This window comes from Ammospiza nelsoni, chromosome 22 (genome assembly GCF_027579445.1).
Source record: "Ammospiza nelsoni isolate bAmmNel1 chromosome 22, bAmmNel1.pri, whole genome shotgun sequence".
Taxonomy (NCBI): Eukaryota; Metazoa; Chordata; class Aves; order Passeriformes; family Passerellidae; genus Ammospiza; species Ammospiza nelsoni.
In genome coordinates, this window is record NC_080654.1 from 6,546,903 (window position 1) to 6,560,206 (window position 13,304).

At 49.1% G+C, this 13,304-nt stretch overlaps 1 protein-coding gene across 2 annotated transcripts in view; it reads right to left on the reverse strand.

Moving 5' to 3' along the window:
* Positions 1-13,304, reverse strand: part of IFFO2 (intermediate filament family orphan 2) — a 55,261-nt gene extending 41,957 nt beyond the window's left edge. For both annotated transcript variants that reach the window (XM_059487514.1, XM_059487513.1), the window contains exon 1: positions 12,667-13,304. In XM_059487514.1, the coding sequence (XP_059343497.1) occupies positions 12,667-13,271 (605 nt within the window). In that variant the 5' untranslated portion in view covers positions 13,272-13,304. The remainder of the gene's footprint in view (positions 1-12,666) is intronic.

Sequence of the window (13,304 nt, forward strand, 5' to 3'; positions counted from 1 at the left end):
CAGTGCAGAGCTTCTCCAGGATGAACAATCCCAACTCTCCCAGCCTTTCCCACTGTACCAGGGCTGCAGTGAGTGAGGCAGTGACCTCATTCCCCTGCCCCACAATTGCAGGAGCTGAGTCACGGACCCAACCCCCCAAAGCAAAGCACAGCTGCCCCAGGGAATCAATCCCCGCAGCTCCAGCTCACCGGGGATTTTACAGGAGAAAGAGCAAACTGGAATGAATGCTCCACTGAAGGCTGGGAAAAGGAAAAGGCTCTGCCTTTGCAAACAGGGGAGGGCTGAGACAAACCCAGAGCAGCTCAGTGCTGCTCCACACCAGGCTCCCACCCTCCCCTCCATGAAGTAAGAAGGGGAAAACAGTGAATTCCTTCTTCCAGCCACCAAAGGAGAGCAGGGAAGGGCCTGCCTGCATTGGACATGCACTGAGAGAGGGATCCCCTGGCCCCAAGGGAAACCCCAAAGTGAAACCCCAAAGAGAAACCTCCAAGGGAAACCCCAAAGAGAGACCCCAAAGAGAGACCTCCAAGGGAAACCCCAAAATGAAACCTCCAAGGGAAACCCCAAAGAGAAACCCCAAAGGGAAACCTCCAAGGGAAACACCAAAGAGAGACCTCAAAGAAAGAGAAACCCCAAAGAGAAACCCCAAAGAAAGAGAAACCCCAAAGAAAGAGAAACCCCAAAGAAAGAGAAACCCCAAAGAGAAACCTCCAAGGGAAACCCCAAAGGGAAACCTCCAAGGGAAACCTCCAAGGGAAACCCCAAAGAAAGAGAAACCCCAAAGAAAGAGAAACCCCAAAGAAAGAGAAACCCCAAAGAAAGAGAAACCCCAAAGGGAAACACCAAAGGGAAACCCCAAAGAAGGAGAGACCCCAAAGAGAGACCTCCAAGGGAAACCCCAAAGAGAAACCCCAAAGGCAGTGTGTTGCTAGTTTTAAGATGTTTATAAGAAGGGTGTTGTCCTAATTAAGCAATAATATAAAAAGCAGTGATTAAAGACCAATCAAGTTCACTTTTATCACAGCTATCTATAAAAGAACGTGTGGTTTCTAATAAACTCAACATTTTACCTTCTGAGACTTTATAAATCACTTTTATTTATTTTTTAGTTATCAAATTCACTCATCCTCGATGCAATAACAACAGGAAAGGGGTTTATTTGAGATTTCTCTGTGCTGCCCCAGGGGAGGCTGCATGTGGGACAGCATCCCCAGGGTGACTTTGTCCCTGGACAGGGACAGGGAAAGAAAAGCTGCTCTCCTGCTGCCAGCCAGCAGCTCTGTGCCAGGGGGGAATACAGATTAGCAGCAACACATTTTCCAGGGCATTAGGGAATTTTTAACTCCTCTGTTCTCCCCATTTCTCCCTCTCTTGAAACAAAATAATTAAAAAAAGAAAGGGGAAAACATGTAAAAAATAAAAAAAATACAGATTTTTTTTTAAATAATAATAAAAAATAAATAAATAAATAAATAAAAATTGCAGAAAGAGCCAAAGGTGAGGTGATTCTGGCATAGTTATTTGGGGAGAAAATTTGATAAAAGACTTGGGAAAATATTCCAGACTGCCCAATGCTTCAGCATATAGAAGAGAAGGAAACGAAGATTTCTCTTCTGCCTGTGAGGGGGGGAATTTCTTGTAGCAGTTTAATGACAGCAGCTGTTTGAAATATTAAATATTGATATTTAAATATCCCCATTGCTCCCCTTCTTGAAACAAAATAATAAAAAAGAGAGCGGAAAAATTAAAAAATAAATAAATAAATAAATAAATAAATAAATATTGCAGAAAGAGACAAAGGTGAGGTGATTTTAGCATAGACATTTGTGGGAAACATTTGATAAAATAGTTAGGAAAATATTCCAGACTGCCCAATGCTTCAGCATATAGAAGAGAGGGAAATAAAGATTTCTCTTCTGCCTGTGAGAGGGGGGATTTTTTGTAGCAGTTTTAATGACAGCAGATGTTTGAAATATTTAATATCAATATTTAAATATCCCCATTGCCTCCCTTTCTTGAAACAAAATAACAAAAAAGAGAGGGGGAAAATTTTTTAAAAATATAAATAAATAAATAAATAAATAAATAAACGAACAAACAAACAAATAAAAAATGCAGAAAGAGCCAAAGGTGAGGTGATTCTGGTATAGACATTTGGGGGAAACATTTGATAAAAGATTGGGAAAATATTCCAGACTGCCCAATGCTTCAGCATATAGAAGAGAAGGAAATGAAGATTTCTCTTCTGCCTGTGAGAGGGGGGATTTCTTGTAGCAGTTTTAATGACAGCAGCTGTTTGAAATATTAAATATTGATATTAAAATATCCCCACTGTGATTCAATATTAATGCCCCCCCTGCCAATTTATGGAATTCAGTGAATTTCCACCAGTGCCTGGTTTTCTCATTAGCCAGATGTGACCGGTCAGGGTCACATTCTGTGCCTGATCTGCCATGGGCCTGCTCAATTCAACTCTGTGCTCTGTGGCAGAGGGAGCTGCATTTACAAAAAATAAATTAAAATGGCACAGTTGTATTTTCTCCCCTCAGAGACAGATTTTACCTGTAAGAATGCACAGGCAGAGACTCCTGCAGTGGAACCCCAGATCTGGAACAAGGATCCCTTTGATCTCAGGTCCCAGCCTGAGTCACTGCACTGAAGGGAAGGGGGATGCTGTAAATCATCACTTCCCTCAGCATTCCCCGAGTGAGCCACTGCAAATGACCAACTTCCCTTGCCCACATGAAGAGCAGCGAGTTCATTCCTCCTCTTTTCAGTCCAGGATCGTGGAGCTGTCAGGTTTTCCAGCTCTGATGTCTGTGCACACACAGCAAACAAAGCCAGGCACCCCTGAGTGCCCAAAGCACCGGAGAGAAAACCCCAGAGAGAAAACCCCAGAGAGGAACCCCAGAGAGGAACCCCAGAGAGGAACCCCAGAGAGGAACCCCAGAGAGAAAACCCCAGAGAGAAAACCCCAGAGAGAAAACCCCAGAGAGGAACCCCAGAGAGAAACCCCAGAGAGGAACCCCAGAGAGAAACCCCAGAGAGGAACCCCAGAGAGAAAACCCCAGAGAGAAAACCCCAGAGAGGAACCCCAGAGCTCTGGATGAAGCTCACCAAACCAAAGAGTGGGAAATTTTAAGTTGTTTGCCCACAGAACCCAGAAATTTGGGAAGTTACATGGAACTGAGGTGCAGGCTGGAACACCAAGCCTTGGTTTTTACTAGATTTCAGTGCAAATTCACAACAAACCCCCTGAAATGAGCAGCACATTGAAGATTAAACCGAAGGCTCTGATCACACACAGGGCAATTCCACCTCAAAGCAAGGAATGGTGCTGCTCCCAGGCAGGAAAAGCCAAAAAAGAGACCCCTGAACCTGTCCCCAGGGAGAAGGAGCAGCACAAAGAGCTGAGGGGCCATGGTGAGTCCCAAACCCCCTTGGGAAGGGCTCCAGAGGAGCCAGGTTTGGGGAAGTGGGGCACAGGGAGGCACATGGAGCAGGGCTGGATGCAGGGACAAAGGGCTGCAGGGACTCTGCTGGGATTTCAGCCCTGGCCTGGCTCCCTAACGAGCTGGGCACTTCGTTAGCGGGCACAGAGCTCCATTCTGTGCCAGCCTCCCCTCCTGCAGCACAGAGCCACAGCTGATGTCACCCTGCACAGCGAGCAGGGGCACGGGACAGGCGCCCAGGCCTTCCAAACCACGACTGAGAATTTAATTTTGAACATTTTTGATTTTCCAAACACAGCAGCTTGGTAATGCAGTGGTGGTAAAAATGTGTGTGTGCCCCAGCTGCCACAGCACTGGAGAATGTCAGGGAACCTTTTCCAGGTTTCCTGAAAACTGGAAAATTAAAAATGTTAAAAATTTTTAAACACAGCACCTTGGTAATGCAGAGCTGGTGAAGATGTGCGTGTGCCCCAGCTGCCACAGCTCTGCAGAATGTCAGGGAACCCTTCCCAAGTTTCCTGAAAATTAATTTTTTTTTACATTTTTAATTTTCCAAACACAGCAGCTTGGTAATGCAGTGGTGGTAAAAATGCGCGTGTGTGCCCCAGCTGCCACAGCACTGGCGAGTGTCAGGGAACCCTTCCCAAGTTTCCAGAGAATTAAAAATTTTTCATATTTTTCATTTTCCAAACACAGCACCTTGGTAATGCAGTGCTGGTAAAAATGTGTGTGTGCCTCAGCTGCCACTGCACTGGAGAATGTCAGGGAACCTTTTCCAGGTTTCCTGAAAACTGGAAAATTTAAAACGTTAAAAATTTTTAAACACAGCACCTTGGTAATGCAGTGGTGGTAAAAATGTGCGTGTGCCCCAGCTGCCACAGCACTGGAGAGTGTCAGGGAACCCTTCCCAAGTTTGCTGAAAATGAAAAATTTTTCACATTTGTAATTTTCCAAACACAGCAGCTTGGTAATGCAGAGCTGGTAAAAATGTGTGTGTGTCTGCCACAGCTCTGCAGAATGTCAGGGAACCCTTCCCAAGTTTCCTGAAAATTAATTTTTTTTAACATTTTTAATTTTCCAAACACAGCACCTTGGTAATGCAGTGGTGGTAAAAATGTGTGTGTGCCCCAGATGCCACAGCAGTGGAGAATGTCAGGCAACCCTTCCCAAGTTTCCTGAAGTCAGGTAAATCACCTGGTAAAATCCAGGTTTAATTGGAAGCACGATGATCTGATAATCAGGATAATCTGATAATCTGATGATCCAGGACCAGAAGAGCCCCTGGAGAAGGTGACACCAGGGCTTAGGAAACACCAGACAAGTTCTTGATTTCTTTGGCATCTAAACCAGATCCCCCCACCCCACGCAATCCCTTCAGCACCAGCAGGCAGCCAGAACATCCCCAGTGCCACATCCACACAATTTTGGAGCATTCCCATGGATGGTGACTCCACCATTCCTGGGCAGCCTCTGCCAGGATTTTGGGAGCTTTCCCATGAGGAAATTTTCCCTACATCCAATCCAATCCAATCCTCTGCTGGTGCCACACGAGGCTGCTCCCTCTCCTGCCACTGCTCCCTGGGAGAAGAGCCTGACCCAAATTAAGGCATTTTTGACAATAAATTTGAAATTCAAGAAGCTCTCAGTGTGCCCAGGCTATTGCCCTACTACAATCATATTCCAAATTTATCATCAAGTGGAGGCAAATTGCTTCCCTTTAGATGTAAGAGAGGGAGGTTCAAGGTTAGAAATGTGAGAAAAACAAACTCAGCTGTGGCTGCCCTGGATCCCTGGCAGTGCCCAGGGCCGGGCTGGACAGGGCTGGGACAGAGGGACGTGTCCCTGCCATGGCACAGGGTTTGGAATGGGATCTTTAAGGGCCATTCCAACCCAAACCACCCCATGATTCCATGATTTCCCTGTTCCCCCACCCAGTCTCATGCCATTTCTTATCATTTATTGCCTTTTATTATCACTTCTCACTAATCCCTCCAGGGCTCTTGGAGCAAGGTAATTTTTAATAGGAAGAGGTCACAAGGTTGTGCAGGAGTTTCAGCCACTCTGAACAATGCACACACAGACACTGTGAAAGCTTTTAAATTTCAAAAAAACCTGGAAGAAATCTCTTCCTTTCTCATACAACCACACACAAAAAAAGAGCTGGTTTTAAAAGAGATGATTTTAAAAGCGCTGGTTTTAAAGGGGCTGGGTTCAAAGGGGCTGGTTTTAAACACCAAGATGGAGATTTAGAATCAGAATATCCCAAGCTAGGAAGGACCCACAGGGCCCCTGCAGGACCAAAACACAACATCCTGTGAGTATTTCTAGCACAGGAAAAAAAAGTAAATTTAGTCAGAGAAAAGCAGATGCAGGAAACCAACCCAGGAGCTGGCAGAGCAGCACCACAAAGGCTGAGCCACGAAACAGCAGCTGCTGAGCTGGAGGAGGCTCAGAGCCCTCCCTGGCCCCAAATTCAGCACTCCAGAGGCATCTCTGCCCCAAAGACCCAGGAGAAAAGCTGGAATTCACTGGTTATCACTGTTCCTGTGTTTGCTTCCACCTCAGCCCACACTGCAGCAGCCCCTGGGGAGATTCTTTGGGTTTAGGATCTGAGCTACGTGAGGGGTTTGCTCCCTCAGAGCTGAGCTGAAATCTGAGGTTTTATTGCCTTCAGAAAGCCCAGAGTGAGTCACAGCAGGAATCAAAAGGTAAATTCTAAATACACACACACAGTCCTGTGGTTCTCTTGCAGCAGGGGAAGCTGCTTGAGAAACAAGAAGTTTTTTCCTTTAAAACTCCAACCACAACACGAGGGGGGGGATTTTTCTCCTCGCTGAGTTCATCTACAAACTCATTATGTTAATTCTAATTTAAAGACAAAGTTCAGAATAACAGCAGCTCCTCCAAGTCACTCATAACACACTCAGCCCTCCCATCACAAATCAGCTGAAGGCACACACAGAGATTTCTTTGTCTATTAAAATTTCCAAGCACAGCCCCAGCCCCACTGTGGAGAAATCAGGATCAAAGAGAAACCCTCCCCTCCCCACAAACCTTCTCCTGCATCCATACAGCCCAGAAATCCCAGTTCCCAGCTGGAAAAAAAGAAATAAACCTGAGATTTGTGAGAGATACCATGTGTACCCTAAATGTGTGTCTCTGCAGCAGCATTTTACAATAAAAGATGGAATTATTTAAGGAAATTTTACTCTTATGGGGCTTCACTTGCACAGCTCCAAGCAGAGCCACTTTCCACCCAGCAATTACAGCTGGATATTTGTGCCACACAGCCAAGGGGTTTTTCACATCAGGCAATTTTATCCCTTCTCCACAAGGAAAACTGATGTTCTCCCAGGCCAGGGAAAAAGGGGCTTTTCAAGCCTGAGTCTCAGGTTTCAGCAGAGCCAGCATTTAATATCAAACTTCACATCTTGTAAGAGGCAGCCAAAAATCCCCCAGACCAGGGATTTTCCACTACTCTGGAAGCAGTGGAAAATCCGGAATTTCTGCGAAAAGCCACATTGAAAAACAATTATGCCTCTAAAACAGAAAAAAGAAAAGCAGGAATAGCAGAATTAAAGAGGTGGCTTTGCACAGAGATTGCTCCTGCCAGCCCTGTGACCAATCGAGGCAGGGACAGGTCTGCCACGCTGCTTACATTCCTCCAGGGGGATGAAAAAATTATTTGTTTTTGATTGGCTCTATGCAGAACATTTGCATCTTGTTACTGCTGATATTTTAGCCTTAAAAGTTCTCAGACATTCCTCCAGGGCTTATCTTAAGCACATTTTTATTAAGTTCCCCCTCTCTAAAAAAAAAACAAGCTGCAGTGAGTTTTGACGCGCGCTGCCTTTGACAATGATAATCTTTGTCCTTCCCAGCTGCAGCAAATTTAAGATAATCTCTTTTCCAAGTGGACTTTATTAATCTTGCCAGTGAAATACCATCCTGAGGTAAAACAATTATTTCCAGTTCAGCTCTGAGTGCCAGCTAAGCCCGTGCTGGGAAAGACAAGCAACATCTGGCAGACTCAATATCTGCAGCAATTACAGGGAATGGTGGAACCAGAAATGTACAAATGTGCGCTGGGCTGGCCTTGGGGACAGCCACCAAAGGAGGGAATGGCTGCAGCCAGCTGGGCTGCCACACGCAGGGACACTGCCATTGTCACAGGGACACTGCCACTAGCACAGGGGCACTGTCATTGGGGCACTGCCCACTGTCATAGCAGTGCTGTCACTGGCACAGGGGCACTGTCACTGTCACTGGGGCACTGCCATACCTGCACTGGCACTGGGGCACTGCCACTGTCACACCTGTACTGTCACTGTCATAGCTATATTGTCATTGTCACACCTGCACTGCCACTGTCACAGGGGCACTGTCACTTTCATAGCTATATTGTCATTGTCACACCTGCACTGCCACTGTCACACCTGCACCGCCACTCTCACGGGGCATTGCGATTGTCACTGTCACAGGTGTCACAGGGGCATTGCCACTGTCACAGCAGCACAGCTACTGTCACACTTGCACTGCCATTGTCACCATCACAGCAGTACCATCACTGTGACATCTGCACTGCCACAGTTTCACCACCGCTGTCACCATCACAGCAGTACTGTCACTGTCACACTTGCACTGCCACTTGTCACTGCTGCCGTCACAGATGCACCGCCACTGTCACCATCACAGCAGTACTGTCACTGTCACATCTGCACTGCTGCTGTCACCATCACAGCAGTACTGTCACTGTCACACTTGCACTGCCACTGTCACCATCACAGCAGTACTGTCACTGTCACACCTGCACTGCTGCTGTCACCATCACAGCAGTACTGTCACTGTCACACTTGCACTGCCGCTGTCACCATTACAGCAGTACTGTCACTGTCACACCTGCACTGCTGCTGTCACCATCACAACAGTACTGTCACTGTCACCATCACAGCAGTACTGTCACTGTCACACTTGCACTGCCACTGTCACCATTACGGCAGTACTGTCACACCTGCACTGCTGCTGTCACCATCACAGCAGTACTGTCACACTTGCACTGCCACTGTCACCACTACGGCAGTACTGTCACTGTCACACCTGCACTGCTGCTGTCACCACCACTGTCACAGCTACACTGCCACTGTCACCATCACAGCAGTACTGATGCTGTCACAGCTGCACCACCACTGTCACTGTCACACCTGCACTGTCCCCATCACCACTGTCCCTGTCACCGCCGCTGTGCCAGCTCCCCCCAGGATCTCGGGACGGTGACAGCTCAGCCCAGAGGCAGGGACACATCCCAGCTATCACTGCCACACCTCGCACTGTCACAGCAGAGCCCCCTCGGTCACTGATTAACAATAATTAATTAATTAGGGGGAAAATCCCACTCACTCTCCCCAGGGCCCTCCCTGCCGTGCCCCGGGGCTGCTGAGGCTCCCGAGTGTCCCCACATGGGGACAAAGACCCCCAAAGGAGCCGGGCCAGGCTGGGCTCACCCCAACTGCTCCCCCAAAGGCAGATAAAGATAAAACCAGAATTTTCTCCTGAATAACCTGAAGGGACCAACCCCAAACCCGGGGATACAGAGCCTGGATCCCAGCCCTGCTCGGGCTCACCTCCCAGCACCTGAAGCACCACGGCTGATTATTATCATTATTTTCATTGTTATTATCACTTTTATTATTAGTATTAGTATTCTGTCTAGAAAAAAAAATCATTTCACCTCAGTGTTTTCAATTTCAAAAAGTGACTCTGCTCTGTTTTAAATTAGCTGTCCCTGAAAATGCTTTTTTATTGAGCTGCCTTCACTGCAAAAGTGCAGTCTTGCAGAAACACAGTTTTGCTTTTTCCTGCTAAAAGGGTAACAAGAGGTAAAAATTACAAAATTTCCGATAGATAAACAATAAATTATCTGATTTGGAGTCAGATCTATGTCCAAAAGCTCTTCTAAATGCAAGTATAGCTGGAAAAAAAAAAGAAAATTAATTTAACTTCCTTTTCCCTCTAAAACTCCTCCAGTTGCTGCACTGAAGTCATAATCTTGTGTAAAACCACGATCATTGCTAAAAACAATATGAGATTAAGGCAGCACAATGAGTAGAAAATGCGCAAAGTTATACATCATTTGAGTAAAATATCATCACCTGGAGGAAAAAGCAAAAGCAGTTTTGGACTGACATATCTGCTGGGTTCCTCATTTTGCCTCAAACACAAACAAAAGCCAGGGTAAAATATGATCAGCGTGCTCGACTGACTGTGCCCTCTCAGAGCTCCGGTTTGCTGTGTGACAACATCCAAGGAAAATTATTTGAGGGAACAGAACAAAGAAAATCACCAAATTTCCCCCAAATGAAGCCATTGCTAATCCCAGAAACTGCACAGGCACAATTCCATTGGCAAGAACATCCTGGGTGATCTCCCACTGTTGTTTCACAGCAGCAAGGCTGCTTTTCCCTTAAAAGAAAGGAAACAAAAGGGATTATTTCCCCTCTGGGTTGCACCAGTTCCCAGGTGGGGCATGTGAGACATCCCAGGTGAGCCCTGCACACCCAGCACTGCCCTGGTGTCCCTCTGATCCCCTGCCTGGCTTTTCCCCACAGCCAAATGCTTCAAACCACAAACCTTTGGTGGCCACAAGCTCCTGGGCCAAGCAGCCACCCTGGAAAGGGGGAAAAGCCTCTCTTGCCCCAGGAGATAAATGGAATTATCAATATCTGCTTAAGGGTCTTTGGCTATGGGCTGGGGGCTGCTGGGTGAGGTGACAAGGCCTGGCTGCTCCACAAAGGCTGTGGGCTCTGCTGGCTCTCAGACTGAGCAATAAAAAGTTCTTTTCCTTTTCTTTTTCCTTCCTTCTTTCCCTGCTCACACACCTGGGCTGGGGGCCTGTGCTGGTGCCCAGCTCTCCATAAACCCCAGACAGGCACAAGGCTCCTCCTGTCCCACCTGGAGCTCTTTGGGCTCCCTAAATAAACCCAGAGCATCCAAGGGATCCCAGCAGGGTGAGGGAACCCCAAAGAGGGCATTTAGTGCACACACACAGAGAGAGGTGCCAGAGCAGCCCAGCCCTGCACAAACTCCATGCAAGCCCTGCAGCACCCAGAGAATTCTCACAGCTCACTCCTGCTTCCTGAGCCCACCCAAGGCACCTCAAAGCCCTGAGGAAAAAGCCAAACCCCCAAAAACAAGGGTGTGCTGTCCGTGTGGGACTGAAGGTCACAGAACCAACTCCGGCTCCAGAGAAACGAGCACCCATCCAACGCACGCTGCAGACACAACACCACCAACGTGGGGTGGAACGTGTTGATTCCTGTTAATTACTTTTGTTTTCCCCACAAGGAAAACACCTTTCAAGGGCAGGAATAAGATCTGAGGCTCCCCTTTGCTCTGCTGAATTTATCTGGTTCATGCAACCCTTGAGTGTGTAAGAAAGACTGGGGGGAAAATGTGCTTTACACAAGTGAGTAAAAGCAGTAAACCTGAACCTCAAGGCCCACAAGTCTCCTCTTCCCCCAGAAGCAGGAATAAATGAAATATCCATGGAAAAAGGAGAAGCAGCCCCAAGTTTTGGTGACACATCCCACACCCCACATGCTGTGGGATCCCTTTTCCCCATCCAGCACCACTTTTTGTGCTCCCTGCTCCTCCCATTCCTCGGGACCGGCCACAGAAACCAAAACCAGCTCTTGCCACCACAGCAGCAGGCTGGAAAACAGAGAGCAGCTCCTTTCTCCAGCCACAGCAGGGACAGAGCACCCGAGGCACCCCCAGGGACAGGCACCAGCCCAGGACAGGGGCACAGAGCCCAGCTGGGGCACCAAACCCTCCTAGGAAATGTTATCACCTCCCTGTCCAAATGTTATCACCTCCCTGTCCAAACCCACAGCCACATCAGTCTGGAAATATTTCATATTGTTCTGATCTGACAAACCAAGCTGGAGCATTGCAAATGAAATAAAAAAGGGACCAAGGAATGATTAAATACAAAGCAGCTTCTACATTAAGACTGAATGGGATTCCTCAGTCTAGGAATCAAATGGGAGATAGATGTGAGAGGTTTGCAACAGCGTGAATGGCCTAGGAAATGGGGGCAGGGGAAAATTTGTTTGGATTTGTCACAAAAAAGGAACTAGAGGGCCTGAAAATGTTGTTAGACAAAAACTACATCTATGTGTAAGGGCTACATAGAAAAAGGGTCTGGAGAGGCAGCATATGGGACAGAGGTGTGCAAGAAATCCATTGCATCGCATTGATGGAGACCTCACCTAGAGCTGATTCCAGGCTGTTACAAAAGCTGCCCTGAGCTCACTGCAGTCTGCAAAGCCGGGCAGAGAGACCCGGCCCCGCTCCGCAGGCCACGGAGCCGGGAAATAATGCGGGAAATGAGGCCGGATCCGGGGGGCTCTGCAGGGAAAACCCCGGCCCCGAGGGCAGGAAATGCATTTTGAGGCTAAACCCGCCCAAACTGCAGCCGGGAGAGCGCACGGCAGCCCGAAGGGCAGCAGCTCCGCACACAATGCAGGAATCTCCTGCAGAAGCCCAAGTACATTTTTTTCCCCTCTGGCCTCCATCTCTGCCACACAAACAGCGATCCAAGGGAACGCCATCCATCACCATTCCAAGCCCATCCACAGGCCAGGGGACACCTCCAGACCCGCCGGCCTTACAAAGGCTTTTGTTTTGGCCAATTCCGAGCAACATCTCGGAGTGCAAACCCTGCCCTGCAGTATTTGCAACCCAAATATTGCAGCGCTGAGCTCATTTCAGGGAGCTGGCACACACGGGCGACTACTGGAGTAATCAGACCAAAAAAAAAAAATAAAAAAAAACTGAAGGCGAGCTAAATTTAGGAGTAACTATGCGATGCAATATTAATAATGGATTAGTTCCCTTCCAAACAAAAAACTATATATACGTATATATGTGTGTATATATATATATATGTATATATATTGTTTTTTAAGTTAAGCTGACAATTTTCCTTGCAAGATCCAGGCTCTCCATCCCCGCAGGGATGCACCCCACAGTTTTCTGGGTATCAAAGGATGTTCAACCCCCAAACCCCCGGGCGAAAAACCCCTCCAGGAGCCCGGGGACGCAGCGAGCCCCGGGCAGGGGGAGCCGGTGCCCGCTGTCCCCGGGCGCTCCCGGGGAGGGCTGGCCCCGTTTCCCCGCAGTGCAGCGCGGACCGCCCGCATCCCCCATCACTCACTTCCTCTTGTACTCGTCGCGCTCCCGCTTGACTTTGGCCAGCACGTTGTAGAGGGCGCGGATCTCGGGCGTGATGGTGTCGATCTGCACCCCGACGCCGTCCGGGTGCACCCAGGACACGCCGGGGCCCTGCACGGTCTCCAGGCCGCCGCCGCCGGTGCGCCGCACCTGGGTGTAGCTCCAGATGGTGCCGGGCAGGCGCCCGTAGTGCGGCGGCGACGGCAGCGGCCCGTGCCCGGGGCCCGGCGGCGGCACCAGCGGCGGGGTCCCGCCGTCCGTCTGCACCGCCTGGTCCCGGGAGAAGGTCTTGTAGCGCAGCCGGCGGTCGCGCTCGCTCTGCTGGGCCGCCAGCTGCTTCTCCAGCAGCCGGTTCCGCCGCTCCAGCTCGTGCACCTTGGCCAGGAAGCAGCGGAACCGCACGTTCAGCCCCTTGAGCAGGTGGATGTTGGAGCCCAGGTCGTTCCGCAGCGCCGCCGTCACCGGCGGGCCCCCCCCGGCCGCCGCGGGGCCGCCGCCGCCGGGGCCCAGCGGGCAGGAGGATGCGGCGGCGGCGGCGGCGGTGGGGGAGAAGGCGCGGGCCATCTCCCCGAAGAGCAGCGAGTTCATGGCGGAGGGGCGGTGGCGGAGGGTCTGGCGGTG